The following is a 14,270-nucleotide window of genomic DNA, read 5'->3' on the forward strand; positions in this document are numbered from 1 at the left end:
TGTGCACATTCTGTAGGTATAGTCCCTGGAGGTCAGTGTTTCCTGGTACATGTGGAAGATTGGGGCGGAGAAGGCAGGGATCTGTATCAGAGTGTTGAATGCAAAAGAGAGTGGGGATTCTGGAGGTGTTTGGCTCTAAAGCCCTCCTTTTTAATTTAATTTAATTTAATTAATTTATTTATTTTACCTCCAGCCTCTTTTTCTTTGTATGTCCCCAAATCCCTGTAAGGTGTTCTTTAGCAAGGGCTAAATAGGTGACCGAGCCTGGGCCTTTGCTTCTTCATTGAGGGATTGAATCTAAAACTTCGGAGTTTTTATTTGGTTGTGGAGTTGATTCATTTGTTCATTACATGTGTACTGACCACCTCCTGTGTGCCAGGCTGGGTGGGATGCCTAAGACTCTTTTTCATAGGGGCAGGAGGCACAGAAACAAAAGCAAAGTCTTATTGTCATGGCTCCAATGTAGAATTTACAACCCATTTGAATGGAGCAGAAAACAGTTTACCAACCAGGCAAGGCCAAGCCCTATTGTTCTTTCCCTCAGTTCTGGGAGTACTTCTCAAACACAGTAATACCACTAGCTCAGCCCACTTTTCCTAGGACTATCCTGGTTTTCAAAAAAAAAGGCTTGTGTTGGGGTGGACCAAGGTGGCTCAGCAGGCGGAGTTCTCACTGGCCATGCTGGAGACCCATGTTTGATTCCCCGTACCTGTCGATGCAAAAAAAAAAAAAAGGTCTGTGTCAAGGGCACACCATGATGGTTGGTCACCCTGGTTCGTCTTGAGAAGGGAATGTAGGCTCAAGCCAGAGGTGGAGGAGGAGGGGAGAAACAAAGAAGGTTGACCAAAACCCACTCCCTGGGCAAAAGTAATGGGGCCAAAAGCAGTATGCTGGGTTGCTCATGCCTAGGTCCCCTTGGGGGTGGCAGAATTACAGCATCCAGCTCTCCAGGGTGGGCTTCTCGTGCTGGCAGTACTTCCCCAGGTCTAATGCTCTCTCTCCTTTAATGGATTCTAGGTAGGTGTTGGAGAAAGGAGGAAAGGACCTTTTATTAAACAGCTGTGGGTGAGGACCTAATTGGAGCCAGTGTCAGTTTATCAAGTTGGAATCAGGCTTTGGTGGGGGAGAGGGGCCGCAAGAAGGCCAAGCCATTCATTCATGTACAGAATCCTCTTTATTCCATTACATTATTTAAAGTGACTTACCCAAGAGCCTGGTAAGTGAGAAAGCTGGTATGTGAACCCAGCACTGTCACAACAGTGGTTCTTAAATTCCAACATGGATTAGGGCTTGTTAATACGCAAATTGCTGACTTCCTCCTCAGAAGTCTGTGATTCAGGGTGGGTCTTGAGGATTTGCATTTCTAACCCTTCCAAAGGTGAGGCGGCTGGTCCTGGGACCCCACTTTGAGAACCACTGCCCTGTTCCATGTTGAGAACCAGGTAACTAAGGTGAGGTGGTAAGCACAGGCTGCAGTGCCTCATTTAGAGAGACACCATGTCGTCTTTTTCCAGTAGAAGAAAGTGAATCCCCTCTGACCTCTTTACTCGGCAGCCACCTCACTGGCTCCTTGGAAATCTGCAAATGGTCTTAGTGCATCATTTTAGTTGCTTAGCCTAGCAGAACAACATTTAGAGTACAATTTATAATTGCAGAGTGATCAGATTATCTGTAATTAGACCAGGCCCTTCTGGCTGGTATGAAGTGAGCTTCATATTGAAGTGGCTAGAGTAGGACACAAGGCCTGGGAGGCCCCATTTGTGTCCTCTTGTTTGTCTCCACCAGTGTCCCCATGACAGTGTCTCTGTTTAAAGATGGGGGAAGAAGAGGCCCCAAAGCGTAACTTGCCCACAGTCCCTTTGCAAGGGTGTCCTGGTGGATACTGAAAAACACCTGTCTGGTCTCATCTTCACTTTCTCTCTCCTCAAATGAACACATGGATGCACCATGGGGAGCCTTTTAAGAGGTTTTGTATTCACTTGCCCACACCATTTCTGAAATCTGTACTTTCTATCATGATTCCTATGCAGTCCGGCCCCAGCTGGCCTCTCTTGAGTTGTCTTACCTCCTCCCCTTGGCTTGTAGGAATCTTCCAGGATACCAAATTCAAGATGACTTCCAGTCTGATGCATGTGCTGTTCCCATTGTCTGGGGTCTCCTATCCCGTACTTTGTCCCCCAACACGTACTCTTAACACTCCAGTGCTCATACCCCCAGAAAGCTTTCCTCCCCAGAGCAGGCTTCCCTCCTTGTTGGCCCTCTCAGGCCCTGTGTCATGAGAATGATCCCTGCCGAATCCCTGGTGCCTCAGGGGTCACCTGTATGTGAATGTTTTGCTGAGTTAATGAATAAAGAACCAATAGATCCAGCTTTCCCGATACAAAATGCAGTCAGTTAAAGCATAGTCAGGTCAGCTAGTCCTGCTCGAAACTTTCCCTGTGGTTCCTTTGGCAGCTCTCTCTAGGGAAGGATGAATGTGGTCTGACCCCACTACATCCTCTCTCAGTCCATTCCCTCTTGTTCACTGCTCTCTAGTCTCCTTGCTGTTTCTTGAACAGCACAGGCACATTCCTGCCCCAGGACCATTGCATTGCTGGTTCTCACTGTCTGAGACACTCTTCTCATAGACTTCTGTGTGGTTCCTTTCCCCTCCTTCTGTGAAGCATGTCCTGACTTCCTTTTGAAATTCAAACTCCTTCTTCCTCTAGCTTCCTATAACCCTTCATTTCCCTCCATGACTTTATCATCACCCAGCATTTAAGTTTCACTCATTTTTGTTCATTTTATTTTTCTTCCCCTGGAATAGAAAGTAGATGTTGGCAACCGTTTTGGTCAGTTTTGTTCATTGTCAAAACTCCAGCATTTTGAAGAGTGCCTAGAACACAGTAGGTATTCCGAAAATATTTGTTGATTGAAATCAGTTAGATTGAAGGGTAATGCCCATATTCTATTTTTAGTTGATACAGTGGTTCAGTGTACGGTAAGAAGTGTGGTGTTAATTCAAGATCACAGGCAGTTTTTGAGCCCAGTGGCCTCATTTTCTCTCTTCTGTCTTCCCTACAGAACTTATTCACATGGTTGGACTCACAAGTTATTCAAATGACACTGATTGTTATTGTCATTGACATTCTCACTCCCTGAATTTCTCCCAGGATTTGGGATTCAGAGCCATTTTTAGTCGCATGATCAAATTGGATTGATGGCTTGTGAATCAAAAAATTTGCCTGATAGCACAGGGATTTTAGAAATAAGCTTGTTCCCCTTAATGCAGATGGTAAACCTCTTGGCTTCAGCTGAGAATCAGCCCCTTCCATATACAATTTCATTTTTAGGACACCCTGAGTACAGGATTGCTTGTGATTCATTTTGTTCCTTAATTTGGATCAGAAGGACTCTTGCCTTTTACTTCTGTATCACATAGTGCCTTCGTTCTCAGCCTTCAAGTGTGATATTCTTCTAAGGAGTCCATTCACTCATAAATTGGTTTTTGACACTTGAAGAATATACTCCACCATGCCTTCTATCAAGTTCAGGCACTCATCTTCTCAACTCAGCTGTGCATATGGTTTCCTTAGTCTGCCATCCCAGCCTTCCTCTCCCTGAGAACCTACTGTCACTGCCATTTTTTAAAAAACAGTTTTGATAAAATCTGAAGCCTGACATTGGTATATGTGTATGCTCTGTAAAACCAGATCACTTCTTGTATGACCTCACTTTATTTTCCAGGGAAGTTTTTCTAGCGTGTCAGTTTCATCACCACCAGAATCAGCAACAACATTGAAATGATGGTGACCAGTTTTCTTCCTCAATATTTTATTATGAAATTTTTCAAACCCACACAAAAAAGTGAAAGAAATGTATAGTATTTGCCCTGTGACATGCCAATCCATATATCTACCCTCCGTCCATCTGTCATTCTACTTTTCTTTTTGATGCATAAAAGACACTGAACTGTCAGATGCTTCAACATGATATCATTAACTAGAGTTTAATATTGGTCACAGTACCAATTGTCTTTATTTTCTCTTTGCTGTACCACCCTGGATTATTTTGTTTATTTATTTATTGTCTGATTCCCCAGCTGAATAAGACCTACATTTGTCTTCTTCACTGGTATATTCTTAACTCCTAAATTGTTGCCTGGCTTATAGTAGATGCTCAGTAAACATGCTAAATGTTGAATGAAGTGCAGTATTTAGACTCCTCTAATGTTGAAAATCTAAATGTTTGTATCCCTGATGTTTCCCTTCTTCCCAATATCTGTTTTGAGGCCTAGATAAAATATGTTAATTCATCCACTCATTAGTATTTATTGAACATGTACCATTTGATGAGTTTGGGCTGGGATAGAGTTCTGGTCTGCCTTGGCTAATGATTAACCCTAAGAAAATTGGGCTTTGGGTTTACAGCATGTGTTCAAAGAACATGAAGCTAGAATTTCTGTATTTTAGGCGTGACCTCTCCTTCCTAGTAATATGGATCCAACTACAAAGCCAGTAATAACCTTAAATTGCTCATTCATCCTTGGCTTAGCCAGTCATGCATTCTGAAGATATTATTTAAGCCCTGCTACGCATTGGGATCTGAGAAACCAGAGATCCATACTACATGGCTATGTTCTCAGGAGCATATAATCCTTTAGGGAAGATAGTGTGTGTGATACGGGCTCTAACTCTTTGTGGTCTAAGAGAACAGAGGAGGGAGAATTATCTCAGTCTTGGAGCATCAGAAATCCCTCAACTGGGATATCAGACTTATGCCAGCAAGGGATAATAGAAACACAGTCCATTAAAAGATCCCCAAGTAGGTCAGCATGGAACAGAGGGCACCAGTGGGTTTGTGAGCAGAAACGAAGCTGGGATGAAAGGAATGCTGAGCCCTGCCTTATCTTGAAGGAGGTGAAAATTTGTTCATGGAAAACTAGCACAGTCATACATGTTTTTCAAAGAATCCCTTGTTAGGCAACATGGAAGATGGATTGGGCTTAAGGTAGAAGAAAAGGAAGGGTCAAGGGTGTAGGTGTGGAGACCACTTAGAAATCCACTGCAGAATTTCAAGAGTGCAGTGACATGGTATTCATGGATTTAAAGAGTCTTTTGCTGGGGTGTGTCAGACAAGATTTCTATCAAATCGGCACAGATGGGAGTTTATTGCTTCATGCCACTGGGAATTGACGTGCTTACTGGGTCAGGGGATAGCCTCACCCTCTCTGTCTCTTGGCTCTGCATTTCTCTGGGTTGCCGTAATATGCAGGCAAGCTGTCCCCACCTGGGCACAGAGGTTACCAACTGCCACTCTAAACTTGCACCCTTCAGCTGAGTGACTGTAATGGAAAGACACCGTCTTCAACAGTAGCTCCGACAAATCATGGAGAAACTGTGAGTGGCTGGGCTTAGATCCCAAACCCATCCCTGAGCTGATCCTTGGTGAGAATAGGGACCTTTTGATGATGTGCCCTTCACGGAGGAGTGAGGAGGGGGCTCAGAGTGGGCACCACTCCAACCCCCTGGTTAGAACCTAGGGTCTGGGGAAAGGGTGGGTAGCTGCACATAGGGATGTGGGGGAGACCAGAGTCACAGGGTGGCCACATCTGATGGAAGAGTTTGGGCAGCACCAAATAGTGAAGTATGGTGCTGCTTTAACAAGCAAGGATGAGCTGGGGTTATTAACCCAGAAAGGCACCCCTGACACCCTGTGTAAGTGAAAAAAGAAGTTTACAAAAGAGCAGGGTTAGTAGGATCCAATTTTGGTGTGAGGATAAAAGAGACCCGTAAGCCCAGTAAAAAAATCCTCTCGTGGTAGTTATTTCTAGGTGGCAAGTTGATGACCCACTTCTTTTTCCCTTCTACCTTTCTCTATTGCCAGGAAAAAGTTTTATACTGAGAGTCTATTTCTATTACATCAGGAAAGTCAATAAAACCATTCCTATCTTGGGAAAAGAAAAACTTATTGCAGACGTTTTGGCAAGAAATGCTGGGCCCCGAACTAAGGTGAAGAGAAGGGAAGTTAGTTGATGGGTTTTGAGAGGTGAAGGATTGGCTGTGAGCGCTGGGGGAAGCCCAGGCTGGCTTCTGGTTTTCTGCAGGGCCAACTGAGATTAAAGGCCAGACAAACTGTTAAAATCAGTATTTACACCTCTTGGAGATGGATGGGATATAATGGCAGAAAAAAAACAAAAGATGGCAGAGATTCCTGCAATCAGAAAATATTTCAATTTGATTTAATTTAAAAGATTGAATTATGTTTTAAAAGAGGGACATTATTCCTGCTAGGTAGATAAGGCATATATTTTATACTTCATTTATTAAGCACTTATTAAGTTCCTTGAGGACAGAACTCATCTTAATGTCATAATCCTTTAGTTCCTAGCTTATAACCTGGTTGGTAGAAGAGCTCTCTCAAACGCTTGTCTTTGAATGAAGTAGTCGAGTGAAGCTAATGGCATTTCTTGAACATAGCTGTTGGTGTAATCTGCTCAGTAAACCTGTCTCATCAATTTGTAATCAGTTATAATTAGGTGCTTCCAAAGTGCTTAAAATAATGCTTTTCCTAAGAAGAAGATGAACTTTGAAAATACTCCACTAAACGAAAGAAGCCGCACACAGCAGGCCACATATGGAATGATTCTGTTTATGTGAAATGTCTGGAATGGGCAACTGCATGGAGATAGAAAGTAGATTCGTGGTTGATAGGGCTGGTGGGGGGTGGTGGAGGAAGGTCAGGAGTGCCTGCTGGTGGGTAAAGAGTTCATTTTTAGGTGATCAATCTTCTAAAATTTGGTTGTGCCAATGGCTTCACAACTCGATCACTATACTAAAAACCACTGGATTGTTCACTTTAAAAGGGGTGAATTATATATTACGTGAATTAAATCCCAATAAACCTGTTCAAAGAAACAAACAGCTTCATACTCCTATTATAATGGTTAATCGTATTTTTTAACAATTTTTACTGTTATAATACGTATAGAATCACAAGTGCGCAGTAAAGACCTCAGTGTTCCAAACAGTATAAACTCATAGAGCGTTATGAGTACCCGAAAGGGCCCATCAGTCACTGTGACTCCTCAGTCACTTCCCCACCAAGGAGAGCTCTGTCCTATCTTCCCGCACCACAGATTAGTACTGCCTGTGATTGTGCCTATAGAAATGGAATCATTCACCAGATGCTCATCTGTAAATGGCTTCTTGGACTCAGCGTTATGCTTGGGAGACTTACCCATATTGTTTGTCGTATGTAGTGATCTTTTTGTTCATTCTCATTCTGTCTATCATGTGAATGTGCCACATTTTTTTAGTCTGTTGGTACCATTTATTAAATTACTGTCCCTTAGCCCCAAACCCACCCTTCCCTTCTCAGCTTTGCAATGCTGGCTTGGCTGCCCAGCTGGCTCGCCATTGGTTCTGCCATTTGGAGCACTACAGGGAGACTGAAGAGCTGAAAAGCAGAGAAAGAACTTGCACCTTCCTCCTTGCTTGCACGGCCCTTTACCCTGGCAGCAGTAGATGTTTCCAATCTCATCGTGCCCCCTTAAAGGTTCCGCCAGCGTAGGTCAGCACCTCCTCCTCGGGGATCTGGGTCCCAGCTTTGTCCTCTAAGCTTCTCAGGTTTACTAACCCCAGTATCAACTCTATTTTGTTCCCCAGCTCTGTGGGTGGTAGCTGATTCCTGCATTATTACCGCGATACCTCAAGGACCCTTTTACCAGTTTTACACTTCCCAACACCTGTGAAACCAAACAGTTCCTTATATTAACCTTCCTTTGTTAAAATAATGGGTTTGGCTTCAGTAAAAAGTAAATATTTTCTGTTTCCCTGTCTAGATTCTGAAAAATATATGAACTCCTTCAGTAATGGGTGACTGACTTGTCCCAGTTTGGGCTTTTGTGAATGTTGTTGCTGAACATGTTCCTCCGTATCTCTTGGTGAAATTGTTTCTTTATTTAGAAATAAAATCACCAAGTCATACGGTACATGTGTGCTCAACTTTAGTAGAGACTACCAAAAATTTTCCGAAGGAATTGTGCCTTAGTTGATTTGGTTTTAAGGCATTTCCACCATCTCACACTTGATTTTCAGAACTTGTTTTAATTTAGGAAAAAAAAGACTATTATCTCTGTGTTTTGTATTTTGCAATAAAAAATCAACTAGACTCTTTATATACATGGTGCAAGTTCCTAATGAAACTGAGGTGATTGTGTGTGTGTATGTGTGTGTATTCTGGGTCTTTCTTGTGTATTTTGGTCATTCTTATAACATTTTTCTCTGATACATATTTTACCACTATTAGTGCACAAAGCCCAGGAAATAAAATATTTGATTAAGAGGCCATGTATTAGTGTGAATTCACAAGCTTGGGCTCTGAAACCAGCGCACTTGGCCACTTCCCAGTTTAAGTAACTCTCTGCCTCTTTCTTCTCATCTGTACACACGTAATAAGGTTGTCCTGAGAATTAAGTGAAACGGTCACTATTAAGCACTTAGCCTGTAGCCAGAACTCCAGTATGAGCTGTTTTTTCCTAAGAAATCCATTTGTTCATTTCCTGAGGTGGAATGATTTCCAAAAGCATGGCATTTCCTGCATCTCGTTTATGATGGGATTTCTGTGATTTGCCTTGAAAGGCAGATAGCTTCTCCCTGAGATCCTCATCACAAAACTAATGTCCATTCCATCTTAAGGCACAAAAGAGAGTGTGGTCTGAAGTTAGAGCATTTCAGACACCATCTCTCTCTACTTTGGCTTTGAGTTGTTAGAAGCCCATTTCGGAAGGCTCATGTGAAAACCCGGGCCCTCTGTGCCGATGTTCCCGGGCGGGCAGCTGACTGTTGGGAAGCAGGTCACTCCCGCCTTTGGTTCTCCCAGATCCACCTGCGGTGGTACAGCCCAGCTGAACAGTCCCTCACATTGCAGAGACTCAGCACCCTGGGGCAGGTTCCATGTTCCCCAGGAGGAAGGAAGGAGAGGTCCAGCTGTGCTCCAGCCTCCGAGTGTTTAACATGGTGTATCCTCCGTGAGCCTGCCTGTATCTCCTTACTGCCCACCTGAGGCCCTTAAATCCCACTGGTGAGGACTTCAGTCCACAAGTTCACATCTCTCTCAAGATCGGAGAGAGAAGAGTCGCGATCAAGTGTTTGGATGAAAACTCAGATAGGGGAGGGCTCCTATAGGTAATTCATTCCTCATATGGTGTCAAAGCCTTTTTAGTGCCAAATTACAGTCACTAGGCAGCAAAAGCCTGCCATCTGTCACAGGTTTTTTGGATAGATTATTTACTTCCTACCCTCCCTCTCACCATCCAAACAGTAAGCCAGGGGACTCTGACATAAAGATGTATATATATAAATTGTTTTCTCTTTTGATTTTTCAAGAGTCATTTTATTTGTGACTACACCTTAGTATGTTATGACATGAAATGAGATAAAATGCATTAAATGTTAACTGTAATATACTAGATATTTCGTTTTTGAAAAAATAAGCATCCACTTAGGGAAGTATTCCCATTATAGGAAATACATAATTGAATTGCAGAAACAGGCATCTGAAATCATCTAGCTTTAGTCACTACCATACAAATTTTCTGGTTTTAGAGATGCTACAAATTTTAAAGTAAAAAATACACTCCCCAAGTTTAGCATCAGAATGTATTTAGAAACTTCTACGGTTAACCAAAAATTCACGAAGAGGTCATTTGAGCTGCCCTATTGACATCACTTCCCCTCTTCCCCCTCCCTCAAAACTTCCTCCTTCAGCTCCTCAAAAAATGAAAAAAAAAGGCAACTTTGCTTTTTACTGGCTGTAGAATTTATTTACTAATTTACTGCTCAGCCCTCTGCTGCCATTGCCTTCCCCTCTGGGCACTTGTTCAAAAACAGAGAAATGAAATGACGTTGGCCAGGCACAGTCACAGTCCTTTTATCTCTTCATTTCGTTACCCCCATTAGGCAACAGCGTGGGAGCTGGCACAGTGATAACACCCTGTCTGTGCAGCTCCATCTCCATACTTCATGGCCTTTTCTAGATGTTTGCTCATCTGGCTTTGTGCAGGCACCCATGTGTAAGCATGGGGCTCGGGCTAGGGGCCCCAGGCCCTTGCAGCAGACATGTCCCTGCCCACCTCACAGTCCTCTGTATGGATTTCCTCACCTGGGAAGGGCACCTCAGTCCCAAGAAAGCTGGAACCGGACACGGGGTCTCATGGCCTCTGCTCACGACCCACCCAGCCCCCGCCCCGGGAATGACTATGGTTGAATCTTCAGTTGTGTGGTTTTGGCCAATTACATCCCACTTATGAAGAAATATGGTCTGACGTTATTTATATATAGCTGTTCTGTGCGGGTCACAGTCAAGAAGATCAGATATTTCATTTGACATCAGCATCGTGGGGCTTCCATAGTCATCTCCTGAAACACCATGAGATTCCACCAGGCAAAATGAATGCATAGGAATGGAGGTTCTCTGTTTAATCACGAGAGAGTTGTTTTCTGGTTGTTACTTCCTGTTGGATTCCTTTTAAAATTATAGGCACAAGAGAGATACACGTTTGGGGAAGATTTGGGGTTATTTTTGTCCCGGGTCAAAGGTTAAAATGAAGAGGATTTAGAACCAAAATTATAAGAGATCCACCAGAAAATACTTTTTTCTCTTCTTAATCTACCCTGTAGGCTAGACATTGTTTCTCTGCAGTAGTTGACATTTGGGGTGGTTCACTTACTGAGCATCACCTTTTCTTACTGTTTTTATACCACTGACCTATTCGATATGCTTCTGTAGTTGCATCTTTCATTAGTGAGTAATTCTTAGAGGAGATGAAAGATTGGGGTGATGTTGCCTGATTTTGTCTCCTAACTCCTGTTTTTCTCCATCAGATGGTTTCTTTCATGTACCTGGTGTGAGGGGTGTCTGGGGTCAGGACACATTGCATGGGGTCCCCTAAATGACAGGTCCCAGCCCTGAGAGAACTTCCTGGTTCACCCCTTTCCCTTACAGGCTTCAGCCCTTTAGGAGGTGAGACCTAGGCACGGGCCTTTCTCTTCAGATGTAGTAGCCTTATGCGGGGGGAACAGGGAAGAAGGGCAGAGGTGGGTGGGGGTGTGGGGGAGGCACAGCTTAGTGATTTGTAGACAGATGTGTTTTGTGCTATGAAGAGGTGTATTTGGTTCATCTTGAAGAGGTGGTCCCCCACCCCTCCTAGGTAAGAAGGAACACTGGGTAAAATAAAAACATTTCATTGGATGTGAGAAGGTTTGTTATTTCTTCTGGCCGATGGAACCCTGACTGTCCTGTCCTTTTCTTTCCACATCAGCTCACACTCCAGACAACAGCTTCCTGGGGTTCGTGGTAGAGCAGCACCTGAACTCCAGCGACGTCCACCACATCAACGAAATCAAGAGGCAGAACCAGTCCCTCGTGTATGGCAAGGTGGACAGCTTCTGGAAGGTGAGCCTGTATGTGCGTGCATGTGTGCATCTCTCTGTGAAGAGAAGGTTGCTGACTTAACTTTGATCCAAGGAGTAAGCAAGCCCAGTGCCCAGACCTTCATGAGGTCTGTAGGCAAGAATGATGAAGGAGTTGGGTGCTCAGCGTTTGGGTGTCCAATACAAGCAGTGCCAGCAGCTGCATACCAAATCACTTGCTCTTTGCATTTTGGAAATGACACAGCACAGCTTCTTTCATAGTTCGAATCTGTTTCTCTGAGCCCACACCCTACACGAATTGAATACCCTTTTGGAGCTAGGTACTGCCTAGAGACCCTTTGCTAAATGAGTCTTTCCCTCTACCCTTGGAGATTGTATAGTGAGGCAGCTCTCATTGGCTGGAAAAAGAAATGCCCTTCATATCTTTGTGGGTGGAATCAGGGGTCCCAGTCAGTTCTCAACCAACCAGGAAAGGAAACTGCCTATGGGGCTGACCACTGGACGGTCTTGGATTAAACAGCGTCCCTGGCCACAGAGTCAAGGAAGTGTTCCAAGAGGGTGGGTTGGACTGATGGGTCCTCAAGAGCCCCTTGACCTCCTAGATTAATTTCCATAGTGCAGCTGGGAAAGGTTCAATAGGAACTGAATCAGATTGGGTGTGACCTGTTGACAAGCAATGCAAATTGTTTTGTGTGGAAAGTCTGCCTTAGTATGCAAATGCCATAACCTGTTTTTAACAAAATGTTTTTCATGGGGCACAACAGTCTTCCGGATTTAAAAACACAAATATTCCTACATTTGCATGTTAATCTTTTTCCAGAATGATCACAACGGTGCTGTTATCATTTCTCCCATATCTAGAAAGTTAGAAATCCTACAACTGGGGGACCACAAGTGATATACGGGGCAATAAAGTATTCCCTGCTATTGATTTTTTGACCCCATATTCACGAAAGGAAAAGCTTGCCTGCCTGCCTCTTTTCTTCAGTTCTAAGATGCCAGCTCGACCAAAGGGACAATTAAATTGGCCTATTTCCAGGGAAGCTGATTTAATTCCTGATAACTGTCTTTGATAAACAGCTAGAATTCTTTTCTAGTTCTGATACCTTGTTCTCATCTAGGGGCAGTTGTGACCCCCAGGTAATATTTGGTTGTCACAGCTGGAGAGTGTGCTGCTGGGGGGAGGCCACACATGCTGCTAAACAATCTAAAATGCATAGAGCACCTTCCAAACAAAGAATTGCACAGCACAAGATAGCAGTAGTTCTGAGGTTGAGAAACCTTTGTCTGGTAAATAAGATTTATTTTCTATGTTTGCTATCCCCCCTTCCTCTTCTCAAGTAAAGAAAAATCAGTCTAGATTATAAATGACTATTTAAGATGGTCCCATGAATTTATATATCTTTGCTTCCCTTGCATCAAAACCTACCCTATGTAAACAGAGCATGTTTCAGCTGACTTTTGGCTTGGATTAAGAGGGGAAGTTGGGTGTTCTCATTCTCAGCTTGGTTGTGAAATGAATGTATCGTGCCATGGGTTTTAGGAAGACTCCAGATCTTAAAGAAAAGTTGTAACTCCCTTCTTCCCTTTGCATCTGCTTGAAGAAAATAATGTGCATCTCTGTGCAAACTTGACCTTGAAATTGTATCATTTCTGTTTTGGAAACAGGGACAGCCTCTTCCTAGGTGCTTTTGACAATTTTTTTCAGATTCACTAAAGAAACAAAACAATAAATGGGTTCTGAAAGCTTTCCCCTTTTTTTCTGATAAAATAATGCTGCTGCTATAAAAATGACTCACTGGATATTGGTCAGAATCCCAAAAGCATTAACCACCTTAACCAGTATGATTTGAAATATGGTTGGGAAATTCCTCGTATTCTGAGATAACTGTGCGGGTGATCTGGCCTGCACACTGCATGTCACCCAAGCACTACAAAAGTCTGGGTGGCAGTGAGGCTGTGTTAGCCTTTGCCTGGGAACCAGTCAACCCAAGATTTTATTTCTGTTTTATTACATCATTCCGGCATTCTTCGTTGCGAAAGGCCCAAAGCAAGGAGAAACACTGTAAAGTTTTCACATGAATTCGGGGCGTACTCTCAAACTTTTGTACACTAGCTCATTATGTGGGAGTTTAGTTTCTTTTCCTAAAATCTCCCTACCTCGGGGGAATCTAGTGAATGTGTACAGAAGGCAGATGTGGATTTCACTGGGCTATCATCCCAGTGTATTCCAAAATTGCATGTAATACGACTTTATTTGGCAGGAGGTTTTGTAAACTGCTTTTCCCATCCCATGTGTCCTGCTCCCCCACCCCCACCCCTTAACCTCAGATCTTTGGGAAGGGAGGTAACCCGGATTTCCCGTTTCCCACCAGTGCCCAGGGGATGCTGCTGTGCTGTTGGTAAACCACAGTTTGCATCTCAAGGCCTTGAGTTATTTGGCATGTTTGGGGTTGTGTAGAGTGCTTGACAAGGAGTGGCTGACCAATCGGTGAATGCAATGTGCAAAACTCTTTTCTCCTTCTCTTGTCCTCCTTTAATGTCCTCAGAATGCCAGCTATGATGTCACTTATTGCCCCTGTTGGTGCTTGATAATTATCACCTCCAGTCTCAGATCCCAATAAACACATTTGCAAAGTGTGTTACTTTAGTCTACTGAGGGCTAAGAAAAGAGCCAGCCTGTTTTCATAGAACTGGGTAAACTTGTGGCAAACAGTGGCCTCAAAGAAGAGGTGAGAGATGCACAGCTGTGTCTTTCTCACTGTCGGCTTTCCTGGTTTGTTCAGTCAGGTGGCTATTCAGCAGTCCAGCTAATGGTCAAGGGCAAACAGTCCCTGGCAAGGGGCTCATATCAGC

General features: G+C 43.6%; 1 protein-coding gene across 9 annotated transcripts in view; it reads left to right on the forward strand.

Moving 5' to 3' along the window:
- The window catches only part of MGAT5 (alpha-1,6-mannosylglycoprotein 6-beta-N-acetylglucosaminyltransferase), a 376,908-nt gene that overhangs the window by 266,030 nt on the left and 96,608 nt on the right, over positions 1 to 14,270 (forward strand). For all 9 annotated transcript variants that reach the window (XM_077153611.1, XM_077153615.1, XM_077153612.1 and 6 more), the window contains one exon: positions 11,303 to 11,436. In XM_077153611.1, coding sequence (XP_077009726.1) covers positions 11,303 to 11,436 — 134 coding nt within the window. The remainder of the gene's footprint in view (positions 1 to 11,302; positions 11,437 to 14,270) is intronic.

This window comes from Tamandua tetradactyla, chromosome 3 (genome assembly GCF_023851605.1).
Source record: "Tamandua tetradactyla isolate mTamTet1 chromosome 3, mTamTet1.pri, whole genome shotgun sequence".
In the NCBI taxonomy this organism is placed as follows: Eukaryota; Metazoa; Chordata; class Mammalia; order Pilosa; family Myrmecophagidae; genus Tamandua; species Tamandua tetradactyla.